The following is a 19,879-nucleotide window of genomic DNA, read 5'->3' as shown; positions in this document are numbered from 1 at the left end:
GGGGCTCCAATCTGGCTCGCAGCTCCTTCAATCGCTTCATCGCAGAAAGATCATGCATCTCCAAGGTGCTGCAAACTCCCAAAATGAGGCCTTTGCTCTGATACCAGTTGTGAGGAGAGAGCTAGGGAGGATAGAGTCTTACGGTAGCCATGAACACAAAGAGTAGCAAGAGATAAGGTTGCAGTGAGCACACGAGAGAGGCACACAAAAAAGAGAAATTATCATTTAGGATTGTTGGCCTTTATAGGTATTACATACAAAGAGGTTCACGCCTAAGTCGCCCAAGTTGAGCTGACCCTAACACTAGGCATTTCAAGCAAGGGGGGTAAAAAGGGCAACTTATTCTGACCTATGTCCTATGGCACCCCAAAGATCTTGCCCTGTCCATATCAAGTACCCTTCCTGCCTCCCGCTGTCAACCTCCTGCAGGCGGCACACTCGTGACTCAAGACTCTTAAATGAATTGCTTATTATTCTCCAATGTTTCATTGCAATGGCCATATCACACTAGAATCCTGCAGCTACACTTGCATAATGTGTCTGGCAGGTTTTATCTTCAATCTTTTGACCTTGTAGAAGTGCTAATGGAAACATAACAAAAAAATACAATTGACTCTGAAAAAAAAATCACTCTTCTTGTGATCGCTTATGTTGCTCAAAAATTAAGATAAGTTACCATAATCGCTGATCCCCTAGCTTTCAGTTCTGGAGCAGAAAGATTTTGAACAGCCCGGGCGGCTCCTTTTAAAGTCACAGGGTCAGAATGTCCTGAAAAGAGACCAAAAGAGATGCATGAGAAAAAACATCAACATACATTTAGAGACCTCCGAACAAGTGTCGATCCCATAACTTATTGTAGTAAGCAAAACACACAATAAAAACACATTTTAAAGAATTGTTTCATAAAGCAGCCAGCTTGCAAAAAACATATGCATGCAGGGTTTAATCTAAAGGGGTGATGAATATTCTGCAAGAACAAATAAAAAAAGAGTCACATTATTTCTCTTTTTCAAAAAAAGATTCCGCTGTCAATGAAAAAATGTCACAGCCATAAGCCTGATGATTTCCACAAAACAAGACGTGTTGTACTTATATTCAACAGACGAAGGGATTGCTATTTCAGTTTTAAGTAAAGCAGCTGGTTATTTGATCTAAAATGACTACATTTTTTCTGAACAAAGATGCCTTACTGCACTCTAATCTCTAATCACATCACTGCACTCGCATCTACAAAAGTTTCGCTTCAAAAGTTGAAACCATTAACTGATGCAACTCTCAGAGGAGGTCAAATATCACATCTGGTCATCTACCTTTCACAGTGCTCTCAATTTTCAATCCAGCTGCTAACAAAATTTCAGCCAAGGTTCTCAACAAACTGGAAATGAAAAATACTTTGCTACAGAATCTGTTAAAAATGTAGTTGGAAAAATATCTCTCTCTCTCTCTCTCTCTCTCTCTCTCTCTCTCTCTCTCTCTCTCTCTCTCTCTCTCTCTCTCTCTCTCTCTCTCTCTCTCTTGCAGCTTTGATTATTTACCAATGGCCCATTGGAGCATGGAATCAAGGGAGCCAAAGCCTCCGTCGGCATCATTGTCATCAAATTCGGCACCTTCAGAGCCGCTGTGCAGGTAATCTGTATGCGTGGCAGTGGTCCAGCTGATGGAGGAAACGTTTAGAGAGTCGCCCTTCTTTTCCGCGGCGAAGGCAGGAGAAGTTTGCACGAAGAAGAAAACTACGACAAGCAGCAGCAACCGACGCTTCATAGCCATAGCCATAGCCATGTAAACTGAAAAATGAAAGTGGCCAGGGGTTCATTATTTATAGTCAGGTGAAAATTAGTCTACGTCGTAGTGTTTTCCTCATTGGTTGGAAGTTGAAGAATCGCCAACTCGGCATAATTTGAATTAGGGAAAATTACCAAAATACCCCTCTAATTTGCGGAAATTCCCAAAATACCCCTCAAATTTCAAAAATTCCGAAAACAACCCCATTATTTTGTCACAAATTCCCAAAATGCCCTTCAATTTTTCCAAACTTCCCAAAGTACCCCTGGTCGTGAGATTAAATTTCTTGAAAGATGAAAAAATTTGTAGCTTTTCATAAGAAGACTAATGGTCTATCAATACAAGATGCTAAAACTAGAATTTGGGTATGTTAAGTAGGCTTTGCAGATGAATTTCTCCATTATTTTTAGACCTTATTGCCCTTTTTGCAAGGTAATTCGTGACAAATTACATGCTAAGCACTCAAAAACAGATCTAAATTGTCAAAAAGGAATAAAGATTAGAAAATCTTGAACAGGCCAACCAAAATAGATGCAAGGGTATTTTGGGAATTTCCACAAATTAGAGGGGTATTTTGGTAATTTTCCCTTTGAATTAGAGTGTGACGTGTCTCCAGAACGGTGAAGAAGACCTAACATGTATGCTGATGTGAGGCCTCTCACAAGCTGAAAACGCCTAATTAGAACGTTTGTGCCAATCAATCCGCTTTCGACTAATCGCTTGATGACCATAAGTGGCCCTAAGGTCTTGGGTTGGAGAGTTTCGATGGAGCCGTTGAGAGAGGCGATGGATGTATACAAGGGTGTGATGAGCTGGTGGTGGGTCTCTTATTTCTTGGTTTGTTGAACGATTGAACACATGCATGTGTGTAGCCTATGAGACAGTACTTGTATTAGCCTCTCGAGTCAAAGTATTACGGTTTTTCTCCTCCTCATAGCACCTATTGTTACGAGAGAATGTTCGCCTCTAGTCTGCTTTCTAGAATAAAGTTCGATCTTGCGTTCTTATGGACTATTTGGCAGCAAAGGAATTTTTGTGTAGACACCTAATTTGAGAAGAAAAATTGATGATGATAATTTCTTTCAGAATAAGAGGTTGTATTTAGGTAAAATCAAAAAATATGCACCATCTTGAAAGACACGACCCAACTTTATGAATCTCTCCAAGATGAAGGGAGCGATGTAGAGATTAAGGAAGGGAACTGCACTCATCTTGACGACTTGTCTGGAGGAATTGGAGTGCATCGAAGAAGCACAAGCATTTATGTTATCACTATACTACTTTTGAACATTTTATCAATTTTGCTTATGTTTTATTCTCAAAAACCATTCAAAAGAAGCAATGTGAATAAAGCTCCCCTTTACCTACTATTACGAGAGTTTAAGTGAAAAGCAACCACTTTTATTTTGAGTGCATGCATGCAAGTGATAAAGAGAGAAAAAGAATCTCGAAATCGTGTCATCGCGTGCACTGCACTTTCTCAGGAAAAATTAGTTTCTCGACCCTCCACGAGCACTCATCTTCCTCCACGAGGAAGATGAGTGCTCGAGGACTATCGGGTGGCCCCGAGTTTACCACCCTTTTAAAGCCAATGGAGCCATCAGAATCTCCATTAGAGCCAAGCTACAATAGGTACATTTTTGCCCCCTTTTATGCATATTTTTTCTCTTAATCAAGACATACACTCTCTTGATTACGTAGCTCATGCTCTTTTATCTTTCATATAATTATCTTATTGTAACTCATGCTCCATGAGATGAATAAAGAGGCAGAAGGCAAACATTCAATCATATTGGTGGAGGAAGACACTAGGTCACCTGGTCAGGATATTCCCAGAGCACTCGTCTTCCTCGTGAGGAGGGTCGAAAACATAATTCTTGTTGAAAATGTATGATGCATGCAATGACACGATTTCAGGATTCTCTTTCTCTTTTTATCACTTGCATGCATGCACCCAAAATAGAAGTGGTTGTTGTTCACTTAACTCTCGGAATAGTAGGTAACGAAGAGTTATATTTACATTGCTTCTTTTGATTGGTTTTTGAGAATAAAACATAAGCAGAATTAATAAAATATCCAAAAGTAGTAATTGTTGGGTTTTGTAATGGAATTGGCCTATTTAACTTGAGAGTAGCAGAATTTAATGAGAGTACTTTTGAGAAATGACTTTGTGAGCATAGCGGGTGAACATAATTGAAGATAGCAACATAATCATAGCAATTAGTTAACTTGGCATGAACAATACTTTTGCAAGAGAGAGAATTTAGAGAACATGACAACAATTGAGGACCGGATTTATGTGGAGCCGGTCCCCCCTCCAATAGGCATTTGTATTATGATTTCTCCCATTAAGAGAGACTTGTTACAATACAATCTTTGTGCTCCTTGTGACCTAGGTGATGCAATGAAGATGGAAAGCATCATGCATCACAAGCATAACATAAACTTGAAGAAAGCTTTAACTATCCCAAGCCTTAGTCCCAAGACCTCAAACACCTTCGAAGGTGGAGAGAGCTAGCAGGGAATGAGGGTAGGGAAGAGGAAGAAGAAACCTTTCATAACTTATCATAACTCTTCTTGGTAGCATACATAATAGCATAGTAATGAAGATGGAGAAGATGGCAAGCTCAAGTATGGAAGCATGGCTCTTGGTTGGATTTGCACTCCATAGCCAAGAGTGTTGGTGTAGGCTCTCAACTTCTCAAGGAGCTTGGAGAAGGAGACGGAGCTCTTGCACTTTGCATAGCACACCATGAGAGTGTTTGTGAGTGTGTGTGGGTGAATATACCCCCTACGCAACCCCTAGCTTGCTTGGGTCGACCCCCCCCCCCCCCCCCCCCCCCCCCCCCCCCCCCCCCTTTGTAGCTCATGCTTGAAGCTCATTGGACCCCTCCAGGCCTAGCCAATCACAAGCAGGAGGCATTACAAGCAGCAAGGGTAGCCTTGGGACAAGTGTCCCCCTTTCCCCTTTGAGAGAGAGGACTTGATAAATGCAAAATCAATTAGTTAAATCTCCTAAATTATCATTGGACCCCTTGGGTGGCCAACCATTAGGCTTCAGGCACACCATGAGGGCAACATGAGGAGGAACTTGACAAGTGTCCCTTTTGCTTTCTTTGTACCATGCATGCCTTGTGTGAGTGTGTGGGTGTTCTCTCTCATCCCCCCTCTTGTAGGGCTTGCCCCCTCCTTGTAGGGATTGAATCTTTACCTTTTGACACCTCAAGCCCCTCATGCATAGGCCCAGTTCCCACCACAAGCTTGGCCTTGAAGCACTTTAAGCTTGGGTTGGGTTCTCACCTCAATTGCAACCCTAGCATCTCAAGTATGACAAGCACCTCAAGCCTCTCAAGCATCTCAAGCACCTCAATCACCTTAATCTTGGGCCAAGTTCCCACCTCAAGCACCACAAGCTTGGGCTGGGTTCCCACCTCAAGCTCAGTCCTACCTTACCTAAGGTCAAAGGACTTTTACACTAACTATTGGCGGTCTTCAATGAAGCTAACCCTAAGGTCTTATGCTCCATTGATTAGCCTTGCTCTTTATAGACCATCTCTCATTTGGGCCCCTTTACCATTGGCCTCGTTGGAGAGGGGGAATGGGGGAACACGCCCGACACAAACACAAGGGCCTCTCTATAGCTCAGTGTATCCACAACACCCCTATCCTCTTGGGAAACACCTTCAAAAATACACTTCACCCTAGCAGACCATCGCCTGCTCAACTACAAATCCGCCACACAACGCACACCTGCTACCACGGTCTGTCTCCACCCTTACACACTCACACAACCTCTCAATCTCAATCTCTCACACAAAGCACCGTCGGTCCGAGGGGGCGCACACATACACACTATCGACACCAAGGGGAAACATGAAAGCAGGAGAAAGAGAAGGGGGGAAGGGGAAACAACAACAAGACGGGGCAACAGTGGCTTGATTGCACTTCAAAAGGCATATACAAAGGCTTGTACTACCATCACCATCACCATTTTCAAGGAAAAAGTACAAAGGGATAGGTTTGTCAGAGAACTCCACTTTGTAGGCTTCAAATGGCACAAAAAAGCCCCTAATTTGATTAAAATTTGACTTTTATGGGGAGAGGCCTTCAACTTTGGAAACTACCCTTTCATTGGCCCATCTGGCATTCAAATTTGGCATCTTTTGGAGGAGGTAGCCGCTTTGCTTTCATCTACCCTCTCTTGCTCTTTTTGCACTTGAAGGGGGGGGGGGGGGGGGGGGGGGGGGGGGGGGGGGGGGGGGGCATTAGCGATGTCACTATTGCCCCCTAGGCTTTTTTTTTCTTTTTTTTTTTTTCCTTCATTTTTTACCCCTTTGGGGGGGCTTAGCCTTGCACTGTCTCTTTAGCCTAGTTTTGACCCTCTTTGTCCGACTCCCTCCAACCTTCTCTCTCTCTATTTCTTTCTCCTCTTTCACTTTTGGTCCGGCTCCCACCTTGCTTTTGAACTTGCTCGGCCGACCTTGAAATGGCCCCTTGCCTTTGTCTTGTACACCTGGCGGCCCCTTTTAGGCTTCGCCCTCTTGGCCCTGGATTGCTTCTTGCCTTGACCAGATTCGGGCCTGGCTGCATTGGTTGGCCACTCTCTTCTACCTTCCCATTCCACATGGGATTGCCCCCTTACATGCTGGGGAGGCATTAGAGAGGTCGCTAATGCTCTCCCCCTATGCTTTCAAAAAATGGGCCTTTAAGGCCGCGGGAACGAGCCCTCGTCGGGCGGCCACATCATCAATCGGACACAGTCCTTCCCCTCACACTGGCGCACCACCGCGTAGGCCCGTCAAACTAGGCATCTCGGCTTGCACTTCACGTTGCTCCTCGCACACATTTACTGTTTCTTCACTCACATGTAAGAGGTCGAACTCATCATACCTGGATTGAGACGACTCCGTCTCCCAACTGGTGTTTTCATCCATAGAGCTATTGTCATCGATCAAGTTTCCTCTTCTGTCTCAAGTTCACAAATCTCCTCTAGCTTTACTGCTTTGACCTCGTCTACAAACCGCACCCTTTGCTCTTTACCACACTTCAATGGAGCTTCAACAACTGCACTTGAACTTGACAGCACATCCTTTGTCCACTTTGGAACCACCTGCACTTCCTCCACAATTGGAACCGCTCTAGTCAGCATCTTCGGCATAGGAACCACCCTGTCTCTTTGTAGCCAAAGAACCCTTGGTTCTTCTCGCACTTGCATTTCCCTCTGCACCACCTGCGGCTCGGCTACCACCGCATTACACTGCTTTGGCATCACTGCACCTTACAAAACCTTCCTAGCCTCGCGCTTCTTCAAAATATTTTTGGTTCGCCCTCTCGCTAGAGCTACTGCCTCTTCATATGACACCGGGCCATCTATTTCCACCTTATCACGCACTTCCTCATGTAGGCAATCCATGAATTTACTCAATTTTAAAAAACTAGCATTTTTTGCAGTAGTTACCTTGATCAATTTCCCCCATAGGGATTTGAATTCCCACTCGAACGCTTGAAAATCACCCTCCAAGCTTTGGTTCAATCCGTCCATCTTCCGCTTTACTTCATCTAGCTGTGCATCTGCTACAAATCTACTTCGAAAAGCCGCCTCTAGGGCTTCACAATCTGCCTTGTCTTCATCACGCAGGCTACCGAACCATAGCCTCGCTTTACCACTATCTAGGAGCGGGAACATCTGTACCGCACCATCTTCTCTCGATAAACCGCTTTACAACATGAACAATCCGTAATCTTGAAGCCAGGTTTTCACATCCTCAACCACAGTAAAAATGGGAAATCCCGCCCAAGCCATCACTAGCAGCACCTGCTCTTCACAGGCCGCACCTTTGGAATCTCCAAAATCACCACTTTGAATTCAATTAGGAGCATCAACACACTCCTCCGTGGGGGCACCAGAAGATGGAGAGGGGGAATGGGGGAACACGCCCGACACAAACACAAGGGCCTCTCTATAGCTCAGGGTATCCACAGCACCCCTATCCTCTAGAAAAACACCTTAAAAAATACACTTCACCCTGGTAGACCACCGCCTGCTCAACTTCCATTGCTCACACACTCCACAAATCCACCACACAACGCACACTTGCTGCCACGGTCTATCTCCACCCTTACACACTCACACAGCCGCTCAATCTCACTCTGTCACACAAAGCACCGTCCGTCCGGGGGGGCACACACACCACACTACCGGCACCGAGGGGAAACATGAAAGCGGGAGAAAGAGAAGGGGGGAAGGGGAACAACAACAAGACGGGGCAAAAGTGGCTTGATTGCTCTTCAAAAGGCATATACAAAGGCTTGTACTGCCATCACCATCACCATTTTCAAGGAAAAAGTACAAAGGGATAGGTTTGTCAGAGAAATTTCACTTTGTAGGCTTCAAATGACACAAAAAAGCCCCTAATTTGATTAAAATTTTACTTTTATAGGGGGAGACCTTCAACTTTGGAAAGTACCCTTTCATTGGCCCATCTGGCATTCACATTTGGCATCTTTTGGAGGAGGTACCCGCTTTGCTTTCATCTGCCCTCTCCTGCTCTTTTTGCACTTGAGGGGGGGGGGGGGGGGGGGGGGGGGGGGGGGGCATTAGCGATGTTGCTATTGCCCCTAGGTATTTTTTATTATTTATTAATTTTCCTTCATTTTTTACACCTTTGGGGGGCTTAGCCTTGCACTACCTCTTTGGCCTAGTTTTGACCCTCTTTGTCCGACTCCCTCCAGCCTTTTCTCTCTCTATTTCTTTCTCCTCCTTCACTTTTGGTATGGCTCCCACCTTGCTTTTGGGCTTGCTCAGTCGGCCTTGAAATGGCTCCTTGCCTTTGTCTTGTACACCTGGCGGCCCCTTTTGGGCTTCTCCCTCTTGGCCCTAGATTGCTTCTTGCCTTGACCGGATTGACCGTATACGGGCCCGTGGCTGCATTGGCCGGCCACTCTCTTCTACCTTCCCATTCCACATGGGATTGCCCCCTTACATGCTGGGGAGGCATTAGCAAGGTCGCTAATGCTCTCCCCCTATGCTTTCAAAAAATGGGCCTTGAAGACCGCGGGAACGAACCCCCGTCGGGCGGCCACATCATCGGTCGGACACCGTCCTTCCCCTGACACTGGTGCACCACAGCACAGGCCCGTCTCAACACCGGCCAAAACCACCACCCGCCGCCCCTGCGCTCACGCACAGCGCTGGGAGCGCCACCAGCTGCTCATGCCATAGTCCACGGGAGCTCCAAGGGCCCCCTCTCCAACCTATACTTCAAATGGGCCGCATGGCCCAACTTATATACTCCGAGCGCCGCACCTCCTCCAACGCATGTGGGATTTACCCAGTGCCACACGGCAGCAATTGGGCGCTCCCCTCTTGGGGTAATATCCAAGGCCCCCTTCTTTTTTTTTATTAAACTCTTCACACTCATTTTTTTGGCCCCACTTCACAAGCCTACCATATTTTACTCAGAGGCCGGGTTCCCAAGCCGCAAAACCTGATTGATGGAGCCTGTTCTTGACTTTGAACTCCCCTGTGCTCACCGCACTCCGAATTCCCCGGGCCTGCGATTTGAGGTGACCAAAACTCAAAAAAAACCATATGCAGCCAGTCCACTCCCAACAGTGCCAAGCTTTCTCAGGCCGGAGCTTGGTGCTCAGGGCTAGAATCACGAGCATCAATTCCTGGCGACTCCCCTCGGCGCTCTCTATCTGCTTGAACTTTGTCGAGGCCTAAAAAACGTCAGATGGCGCATTCTCCAATGCGGGCAAGTGGGATCAAACCTGGCCCCCGAAAAATCTTCAACTGATCATAACTTGCCATCCAAAGCTCCAATTTGCAATTTGAGAAAACACGCACGCTCTATAATTTAGCTCTACACATGTATCCGCTAATATCCACCCATACCACCTGTCCCCAGCTGCTTTGCCTGTCGGGAATTTGCTAAACCTTCTAACTTTAAACTCCAATATCCTGCACACCGAGGCTCCGTTTGACAAGCCATCTGAACAGATTTCTACAGCACACTGAACACTACATTCCAGCACATAAAATCCACATCTCGAGCATAGAAGGCCATCACCTTACTTAGCTCTTTGCAGCACACCTTTGTCCTAAAAAACCACATTAGGCATACATTTCCGCTACCCTTTGGCTGCCCAGGACCTTGGTACCTGCCCTAGCCTTCTGCACTGCCCCTGCCTGCAACCTTTGCCTGGCATAGACCACTTCCTAGCTCGGACCAACTTTGGTTGCACCACCGTATTGAGATAGATCTATAAGCACATCTCAATATCTTAACCCTTGTTCTCGTTTGTTCTCCCACATTAAGTGATCAGTTTAATATGAGAAAATCATTTGGGTTGGTTAGATATTAGTTTTTATGACATTACCTCTCTCTTGAAATCATAGTCGTCCTCGACTATGAGGTAGAAGAGATAAAGCCTTAGTCATGAGTCAATCTTACTTACCGGGTAGAGGATCCCTTTTAATCCTACAACATCTTTCCAAGATGGATGACTAATCCATTTGGTGCTTGGGAGACATAGCTGCCGCAAGCATGTCTACTCTTTAGTCCATTTCATTCTCCCGAAGTAGAGTGACAAAATTCTACTTGGTGTTTGAGAGACGTCGTCATCACAAACATGATTCTAAGCATACATACTAGTTAAATTTGTGCATAATTACAAAAGAAAACTAGTCGTATGAGACAAAAACACGAGTCATTTAAAAGAAATTTGTACATTTGCTTACTCTAATGTAGCATTGTAAACATTGACAAGGTTCATACTATCCTTAAGCTGTATTCCTTGCATCCATCTAGCATCTTCAAAAGGATAATTTTTGAATTTAATAAGATACCGTCGGATAATATTACCATGTCGTAGTACCTTGTCTTCATGCCGAAGGATAGCTTCGGGTTGTAGCACCTCTTCTTGGTCTTCAACTTCGGGAGGGTCTTCAATAATTGGTTCCCTTGGTGGCTCTCCTTTGTAGGGCTTGAGTAGGCTCACATGAAAAGCATTGTGTATGAGCCAATGGTTGGGCAATTTGAGTTGGTAAGCCATCTCATTGATGGGCTTCAAGATGTGGAAAGGACCATAGTATCTTTTTGCTAGCTTAACATAATACTTTTGATGGCCCGTAGGATTATTGGCCGTCCTTTGCCTTAATTGAGCCTTAGGAAACTTAAGTAAGACCCAATCATTTTCTTTGAACGTTAAGGCCCTTCTGTGCTTGTCAGCAGCAGCTTTTTGCCTTTATTGAGAGATGGATACAGCCTCCTTAATCTTTTGAAAAGATTCTTGTAGGTCACAGCTATACTCATCGGCGGCGAAGATCTTCCCATGTACTTTGAGTAGCAAGGGACTTTTAGGTCTTCCCTCAAAGATCTCAAAAGGTGCTTTTCTCGTAGAAGTATGTACAGTATTATTGTATGCATACTCTCAGAGGTAAGTACTTTTCCCATTGTGAGCGTTGATATACTTCGATAACATAAGTCTTGAGTAGATCGAGTATCGTAAGATTGGCTATCTCACTTTGGTCATCCGTTTGTGGGTGATAGGCCAAAGAGAAATTCAATCTTGTTCCTAGATTTTCAAAGAGACCTTTCCAAAAATTACTGGTCATTCTAGGATCTCTATCCGACACGATGGATGTTGGTAATCTATGATGTTTGAAAATCTGAGATATGAAGAGAGTTGCCATTTGGTGTGCCTTAATAGTCTTTTTGGCAGGGATAAAGTGTGCTTGCTTGCTAAACCAGTCGACTATTGTCTATATTCCCCTATTCCCATGGATAGACTTGGGTAATCCAAAGATGAAATCCATGGATATACTCTCCCATGGTGAATTTGGGATAGGCAATGGCCGGAGTAATCCAGGTTGCTTCCCTCAATCATATTTGGTCTTTTGGCATACTACACATTTTGAAACATACTCTTGTATGTCCACTTTCATGGTAGGCCAATAGAAATATGTCTCTACTCCTCAGAGAGTAGGTTGAATACCTCTATGCCCTGCATAGGGAGGAGCATCGGATTCATACATAACTTTCTCACGAAGGGAATGGGTAACACATAGCCTATTGCTGTGGAGAAGATAACCATCCTGCAAGGTGAATGGTTCCTCTTTCTTCCCCAAAGCAAGGGCTGACATTATGTCTCTAAAGTCAGGGTCAATAACATACTCATCTATCATAGAAGATAGATCATTGTGAGTAGCTATAGACACCATATTAACTTTTGATCGTCGTGAAAGTGCATTGGCCACTTGATTGTGCTTACCAGTAATGTGAGCAATATAAAAATTAAATTGCGAAAGAAAATTTGCCCACATCATTTTTTTGTCGGAGAGCTTGGTTTTTGTCATAAAATACTTGAGACTTTGGTGGTCGGTTCGTAGGATAAATGGAGTCCCCAATAGGTAGTGCTTCCATGTGTCTAGGGAATGTAGAATAACTAAAAGCTCTTTCTCATAAATGCCCAAGACTCGTTCATCCGTATTGAGCCTTCGGCTCTCATATGATATGGCATGCGCTTCTTGAAGCAAAACTGCTCCAAGGCAATCACCACAAGCATCACATTGGACCTCAAATGGCTTTGAGAGATCGGGAAACATGAGAACTAGTTGAGAGGTAAGCTTCTCCTTGAGCTTGCCAAAAGCATTTTGCTCCTTAGCAGTCCATACATACTTAACGTTCTTCTTAGTTAAGTCATGTAGTGGTCCTGCTACTTGGGAGAATTTTGCTATGAAGCGTCTATAGTATGTGCACATACCAATAAAGCTTCTTAGCTCATGTAGATTCCTTGGGTTAGGCCATGCTTTTATTACCTCTAACTTCGATGGATCCATACGGATACCATCTTGAGAGATAATATGACCTAAGTATTGAATCTCTTGAAGGAAAAAATCACTTTTCTTTTGGTTGAGAAAAAGCTTATTCTCCCTCAATGCTTGAAAAATCACTTTGGAGATGTTGCTTATGTTCCTCCAAAGACTTGGAGTAGATGATGATATCATCAAAGAACACTCTAGTGAATTTACGGTAAGGTCTAAAAATTTCCTCCATTAAACGATTGAACGTAGCTGCTGGTGCATTAGTTAAGCCAAAATGCATGACTAGATATTCATAAAGACCAAATGTTGTGCAAACACAATCTTTAGTATATCTTCCTTATTTGATGATAGCCACTTTTAAGGTCGATCCTACTGAAGTAGGTAGAGCCTAGTAGCTTATCAAATAGACCTTCTACCCGAGGCATGGGAAATCTGTTTTTGATAGTGATATGGTTTAGTGCTCGATAGTCCACACACATACGGTATGTACCATCTTTCTTTTGCACTAAAAGGACTGGAGAAAAAAAGGGAGAGGAGCTAGACCTCACCATCCCTTTGTCTACCAATTCATGTACTTGCCTCATGATCTCCTCTTGTTGAGCTTCTGAGACTCGATAAGGAGGCTTGTTAGGCGGTGAGCTTCCTGGAAGAAGCTCAATGCGATGGTCATCATCCCCTTGTTTTGGAGGTAAGTCCATAGGGTATCATCAATGAACACATCTTGGAATCCTTTTAGAAAATTAGACAAGTCTAACTCTTCTTGATTCCTACCATTTACGTTTGATGAAACATTAGGATCTTTTAGAGACTCTTTGAAAAAAATCATGTGCCCAGAAACTGAGCTCTTCATTGACTTATCAAAATCAGGAGGATTTACAAGTGGAATAGTGCGACCACGCTCACTAGCATCTATATACATGTTCTTTCCCCTATGGGTGAAGTAGATTCTCCTTTCAGGGAACTTCATATTGGCAGCCATGCAATCAAACCATGGCGCCCCTTGGATAGCATCCTCATGTTGGAGAGGAGAGATGAAGAAGTCTTCTTTGTCGACATAGCTTTGGACATGAAGCCTCAACTTCCCAATAAATGGAGTAATGGAGGCTTGTTGTCCCTTGAAAGCTGCATCAACCGTTACCATATCTCCCATCTCAAAAGCTTGAATGCCCAACTTGGTGGCCAACTCCATTGATATGAAGTTGTGAGTAGAGCCAGGGTCAAACAAGATGAAGGCATCATGCTCTCTTACCTTTCCCCAAGCATAGGAAAGTGATGATCATTTGTAATGTGCATCCTCTTTTGGAGCTTCGATGGTGGAAGCCTTGGGAGTCTCATTGCAAGTATTCCTCTTGGGGCAAGAACAATAGCCATGTCCTTGCTCCCCACACTTGAAACACTTATGGTCCTTGCAAAAAGCTTCAAGCTCTTCAGGAGAGAGTTTGTTTTTACCTTTGTAAACTCCCTTCTCCTTGGACTGATTGTTGTTGTTGTTGTTGGAAGTGCCTTGGGAAGAATTTTGAACATTGGTTTTTCCCTTTGCATCATTTTTCCCTTTGTTGTCCATGGGATTGACATTACGTCTAGCCCATTGATGGAAATTGATGTGTGAAGCAACCATGGTGTGATGGATTACTTTGCTAATAGTACTAGGCCGTTGAGAGTTAATGTGTTCGGCCATCTCTTCGGGTAATCCCGCACATAATTGCTACCTTTGCATGGAAAAGTCTATCTTTTGAACGACAAACATGTGGTAGTGATGTGTGTGAACACACTAGGATCACCGGGGCATTTTTTCCCACTTTAGGAGGTTTTTTCCCTCGAGCATTGTATATACGCCCATCACTTTAGGGCTACCTATCTTTCCATTGCACACTAAGTAGTATACTCTCTATTGTGTGCCTTGAGCTTCCTTCATCTTCTCCAAGCTGTGTGCGTTTCCTTGCAACCCTAATTCCAACAATTGGTATTAGAGCAGGTTGCGTCCTCCCGGGCTTAGTCGCCAGCATCTCCAGCACACGCATGCTCACTTTCTTCGATTTTTGTGAGCTTTGGCAAGTGTTCGCAGGTCGATAAAAATTTCAGGAGTGCTTGTAGAGCTCAGTCTGCTCAGATTTTTGATTCGGGCTCATTTCGGTCTCCGTTTTCACTACAGGTAGGTTTGCACAGGCAATTTTTTCATTTTGTGCAAAATTTCTATCAGTGCTATTTTCTGCATAACATGTGTCTTATAGTCTTCTACGGTTTGTGCTATATAACACATGTTGCTCCCGCTTTGTTTCTCGTCTTTTCGGGCAGTTTTCACATCAGGTGCAGTATTTACCATGGCTGACAACAACACACATGTGTTCAAGATGTTTGCTGCTGAGGACAGGTTGGATGGGGACAATTAACCTATGTGGGCTTACATGATGCAACATGTTCTTGTGTCAAACGGCGTTTGGAATATTGTGCAGAGCATTGATGTACATCCTGGTTCTGAGGATGTAGGTGATGTTGAGGATGTTGCAGGTCTTGCTGCAAGGAGTTGTTTTGCCTACGACAGAACAAGCTCCTTGGGATGTAAAGGATGCGCAAGCTCATGCATTGATGGCGTTGTCTGTGAAGCGCACCATTGTTCCTCACATTCGTTCAGCAAAATCTGCAAAACATGCTTGGGATATTGTAGCAGGTCTTTATGCAAGCCGCAATGAGGCTAAAATTGCTTTGCTGCGTAAAGAGTTGGAATCGAAGATTATGCATGATGATATGGACACTTTCCTTGCTGGTGTCAAGGATATCAATGAGCAACTGATTTCTGCAAGTGAAGTCATTTCAGACAGTTCCCTTGTGCAGACTGTTTCTGCTGCCTTACCAGATTCATACCAGACTTTTGCTAGTACTTGGAGACTAATGACCCAAGGAAATCCTGAAGTTGTCAAGTCTGATGCATTATGCACATTGCTGTTGCAAGAGTCACTTTCCAAAAAGACCAGGACTAGGTAGCGTGCATTTGAACATGCTTTTATTGCTTCTCAAAGAAAGGGTCGTAACAACAATGCAACCACTTCTTATGGTTCTGTTGCGAGTGGCAAAACTTTTGTTCCTAATGCTTCTGCTGGCAACAACTTGTCTAGAAATTGTGATGATAAGGGCAAAAAGAAGATGCGTTGCCATTATTGTAGATCTAATCATCATTTGATCAAGCAGTGTCCTAAGGTAAAGGCCAAAGAGGCTAAGAAGAAAGAGGATGGTTCCACTGCAAATGCTGGTTCCACTACAAATGTAGCGATTGTTGAGTCTTCTGTAAAAGGATACTGTGATGCTGATGTTGATGCAAAATGGGCCTTTAGTGTAGAGTGCACTTACAATCCAGCTGTCCATGATGCATGCTTGTGAGTTGCTGCAAATTCACATGTGTTGTATTTCGACAGCGGTGCTACAAAGCACATTACCTCACATCATGAATTGTTCACCTCTCTTGAGTCTATCCCTCATGGGAATTTAGTCACTTGTGCCAACAATGCCTCTTATATGGTTTAGGGGGTTGGAAAGATTGTGCTTACTGCTGCAAATGGAAGTTCTTTCACACTTGTTCATGCACTTTTTGCACCTGGATCAAGAAGAATCTTTTGTCTGTATCCGCACTTGCTAGACTTGGACTTGTAGTCAAATTTGTGGATGACAAACGTACAATTCATGATCTCAGTTTTGGTGATGAAATTGCATCTGGCCTTTTGTGTCATGGGTTGTATAAGCTCACTTTGTATGACAAGTGTGGACAAAATTTTGCAAATGCAGTTCCAGATTCAAGGGCTATTTCAGATGCAAAACTTTGGCATGCACGTTTTGGGCATCTGAATTTTGCCACTTTGCTGCATTTGCAGAAATTTGATATGGTTGCTTCTTTGCTGCCTCTTGAAGCACCTATCAAACATGTTTGTGAAGGTTGTATTTTGGGTAAAATGCAATGTTCTAAGTTTTTAAAGCATGGTTCAGTTAGGGCCACATGTAGGTTGCAGCTTGTGCATAGTGATGTTTGTGGACCCGTGCAAACTCCATCCTTGGGCAATTACTGTACTTCATGACTTTCATTGATGATTACTCCAGGCATGCATGGGTATTTCCGCTTAAAGCAAAGTCCAAAGTTTTTATGTGCTTCAAACAATTTTTGGCTATGGCTGAGAATGTATCAAAATGTACTGTGGGCACCCTCCGTTCCGATCGAGGGGGGGAGTATATGTCTCATGAATTTAATGCATTTTAGTCGTGGGATAAAACACCAATGTACAGTGCTGTATACGCCTCAACAAAATGGTGTTGCTAAGAGGAAAAACAAGTCTCTTACAGAAATGGCAAGATGTATGGTCAAGAGTCAAGCTTTACCACATTCGTTTTGGCTTGAGGCTGTCATGTGTGCCACTTATGTACTCAATAGGTGTACTACGAAAACATTTCAGTCTATGACTCCATATGAAGCATGGCATGATAGAAAGCCATCTATTTAGCACATGCGTGTTTTGGGCTGTTTGGCTTATGGTTTAGTGCCACAAGTGCAACATAGAAAATTGGATGATAAGGCTGTCAAATGTATTTTTGTTGGTTATAGTGTTGAAAGCAAAGGTTACATGTTGTATCATCCGCAAACAAAGAATATTTTGGTTTTGTGGAATGTAGTGTTTGTGGAAGATTTTGTTCAGCCCTTGCTGTCATGTAATAGAGACAGTAATGTAAGCTCACAGGACATTTATGACACTTTGTTGCCTCTTTTTAGTGGTGGAAGTTTGAATATAAATTCCAGTGAGGCAAATGTACAACCTATGGGGGTTTCCAAGAATGGTATAGATCAGCCTATTACTGATGCAGATGTACATGATGTACTTGATGACGAAAGGGCTGAAAATGAGCATGCTAGAGGTATGCCAAAATGGTTGGTGCACACTTTGCGTGACAGTAAATTGAATACACCTTTGTCTATTCGTACTAGTTCAGGCTCTCTCCATGCATCTTATGCATCAAATTGTTATGCTTTGGCTGTGTCTAGCTTACATGATGTTGAGGAACCTGTGTCTTTTGATGAAGCACAAAATTCAAAAAACTGGATGGCTGCCATGAAATCAGAATATGATGCAGTTATAGAAAATGACACATGGACTTTTTGTGATTTGCCTCCTGGAAAAAATGCCATTTGTACAAAGTGGGTTTACAAGTTGAAACACAAGCCGGATGGTGAGATCAATCACCATAAGGCTCGACTTGTTGCAAAGGGTTATGCACAACAAAAAGGCATAGATTATGAAGAGACTTTTGCTCCCACTTGTCGTATGACAACTGTGCATTTTTTTATGTGCATTGGCAGCTCATTTTGGTTGGGATGTACCTCAATCACACATTGTTACTGCTTTCTTGAATGGTGACATATTTGAGGAAGTTTATGTAACACAGCCTCACGGTTTTGTCAAGAAAGGCCGAGAGGGCAAAGTGTGCAAATGTAACAAGGATTTTTATGGGTTGAAGCAATCTCCTCGTGCTTGGTATGAGAAAGCTGACACTCATTTGGTCAAACAAGGCTTTCGTAACAGTCCAACAAAAAGCACATTGTATGTAAAGCATGAGGATGATACACTTCTCATTGTGGTTCTTTATGTAGATGATTTGCTGATCACTGGACCAAATGAGAGACATATTGCTGGATTTAAGGCTGATTTGAATGCTACTTTCAAGATGAAAGATTTGGGGATGTTGCATCATTACTTGGGTATACAGTTTAAGCAGTGTGATGGTGGTCTTACCTTGTGTCAGAAAAGTTACATAGAGACGTTGCTATGTAAGTTTGGACTTGAGGATTGCAAACCTATTGCCACTCCTATGGAAACATGTTTGAAATTAAGTCTACATGATGTTGGTGATCCTACAGATGTCACTCTTTACCAAACTACTGTTCGATTCCTCATTTATGTATGCAACACGAGGCCAGATATTCAGTTTGCAGTTTCACAGGTCAACAAATTTATGCATCGCCCAGGGTCTAAGCATTGGCAGGCTGTCAAGAGGATTTTTTGCTACCTTAGTGGCACTTTACACCTTGGCTTGTTTTATCCCAAGGGGGATCATTGCCGGCTGACTTACATGCTTTTTCACACTCAGATTGGGCTGGTTGTTTTGACACGCGAGTGTCCACAAGTGGTTTTTGTTTCATTCTTGGCAGTTCATGTATATCATGGTTGAGCAAGAAGCAACCTACTGTGGCCACTTCGAGTTGTGAGGCTGAGTACAGGGCAGTCTTCACAGCTACGATTGAGTGTGTATGGCTTAGACGCCTTATGGCTGATTTGGGTGTTGGACAGGACACTGCCAACACTATCTACATTGACAGTCAGAGCGCATTGGCAGTTGCGAGGAACCCAGTTTTTCATGCTCGCACAAAGCACATTGAGGTGCATCAACACTATGTCAGGGAGAGGCTCTCAACAGGAGAGGTCAGCTTGGCTTATGTGCCAACACAGGACAACCTTGCAGATCTTTTCACAAAGGCATTGTCCGTGAGAAGCTTGAAGCTTTCCACAAAGATTTGGGCTTACTCCCCTTTGTGGACTGATCATGTCCTTAGGGCATGGCAGTTCCCTTTACTCATGTGCCAACTCTCATTCACAACATCACTCTAGGGGGGATTTGTTACCATATACATGTGGTAGTGATGTGTGTGAACACACTAGGACGTCGGGGCATTTTTCCCCTCTTTAGGAGGTTTTTCCCCCCAAGCATTGTATATTCACCCATCACTCTAGGGCTATGTATCTTTCCATTGCACACTAAGTAATACACTCTCTATTGTGTGCCTTGAGCTTCCTTCGACTTCTCCAAGCTGTGTGCATTTCCTTGCAACTCTAATTCCAACATATATGCTAATTTAAAAAGTGATAAGTATCTGATGAGCAGTGAAAGTAGCACAGGAGCTAAGATCCTCCTGATCAGAGTGAAGACAAATCTAGAGAACTTCCATATGTTTGCAGATTTTAGTGGAGCTAGGTATTGCAAGCTCAAATATTAGGTGCACATAGATATTCAAAAAATTGACCCAAGTTGCTACCAAAAATCTGTACAGTCAATAAACCATACATCTGGTACATATGCAGTCAAGATCATTGTACATGGACTACAATGGTCGAGTCTAGAGTTAGATAACCCAACAAATCAACCGCTAGAAGCAAGTCTAATTGGAGAACCAAGCCAAAGGTAGTATAAAGGTCAAGATGGAACAATGTATAGCCTGATTCCAAGTGCTCTAAAAGA

The 19,879-nt window shown here is 43.6% G+C and overlaps 1 protein-coding gene across 2 annotated transcripts in view; it reads right to left on the bottom strand.

Moving 5' to 3' along the window:
• Positions 1-1,806, bottom strand: part of LOC147427347 (ARM repeat superfamily protein) — a 41,298-nt gene extending 39,492 nt beyond the window's left edge. The window contains exons 1-2 of one of the 2 annotated variants that reach the window (XM_086497480.1): positions 1,536-1,806; positions 677-768 (exon numbers count right to left, since the gene is read on the bottom strand). In XM_086497480.1, the coding sequence (XP_086353606.1) occupies positions 677-768; positions 1,536-1,779 (336 nt within the window). In that variant the 5' untranslated portion in view covers positions 1,780-1,806. Of the gene's footprint in view, positions 1-676; positions 769-1,535 lie in introns of those variants that run through there. The other variant, XM_086497481.1, reaches the window with a different exon arrangement.
• Positions 1,807-19,879: the final 18,073 nt, after the last annotated feature.

Source organism: Adiantum capillus-veneris, chromosome 23 (assembly GCF_014529385.1).
Source record: "Adiantum capillus-veneris isolate H3 chromosome 23, ASM1452938v2, whole genome shotgun sequence".
Taxonomy (NCBI): domain Eukaryota; kingdom Viridiplantae; phylum Streptophyta; class Polypodiopsida; order Polypodiales; family Pteridaceae; genus Adiantum; species Adiantum capillus-veneris.
This window is presented reverse-complemented; position numbering and strand designations above follow the sequence as displayed.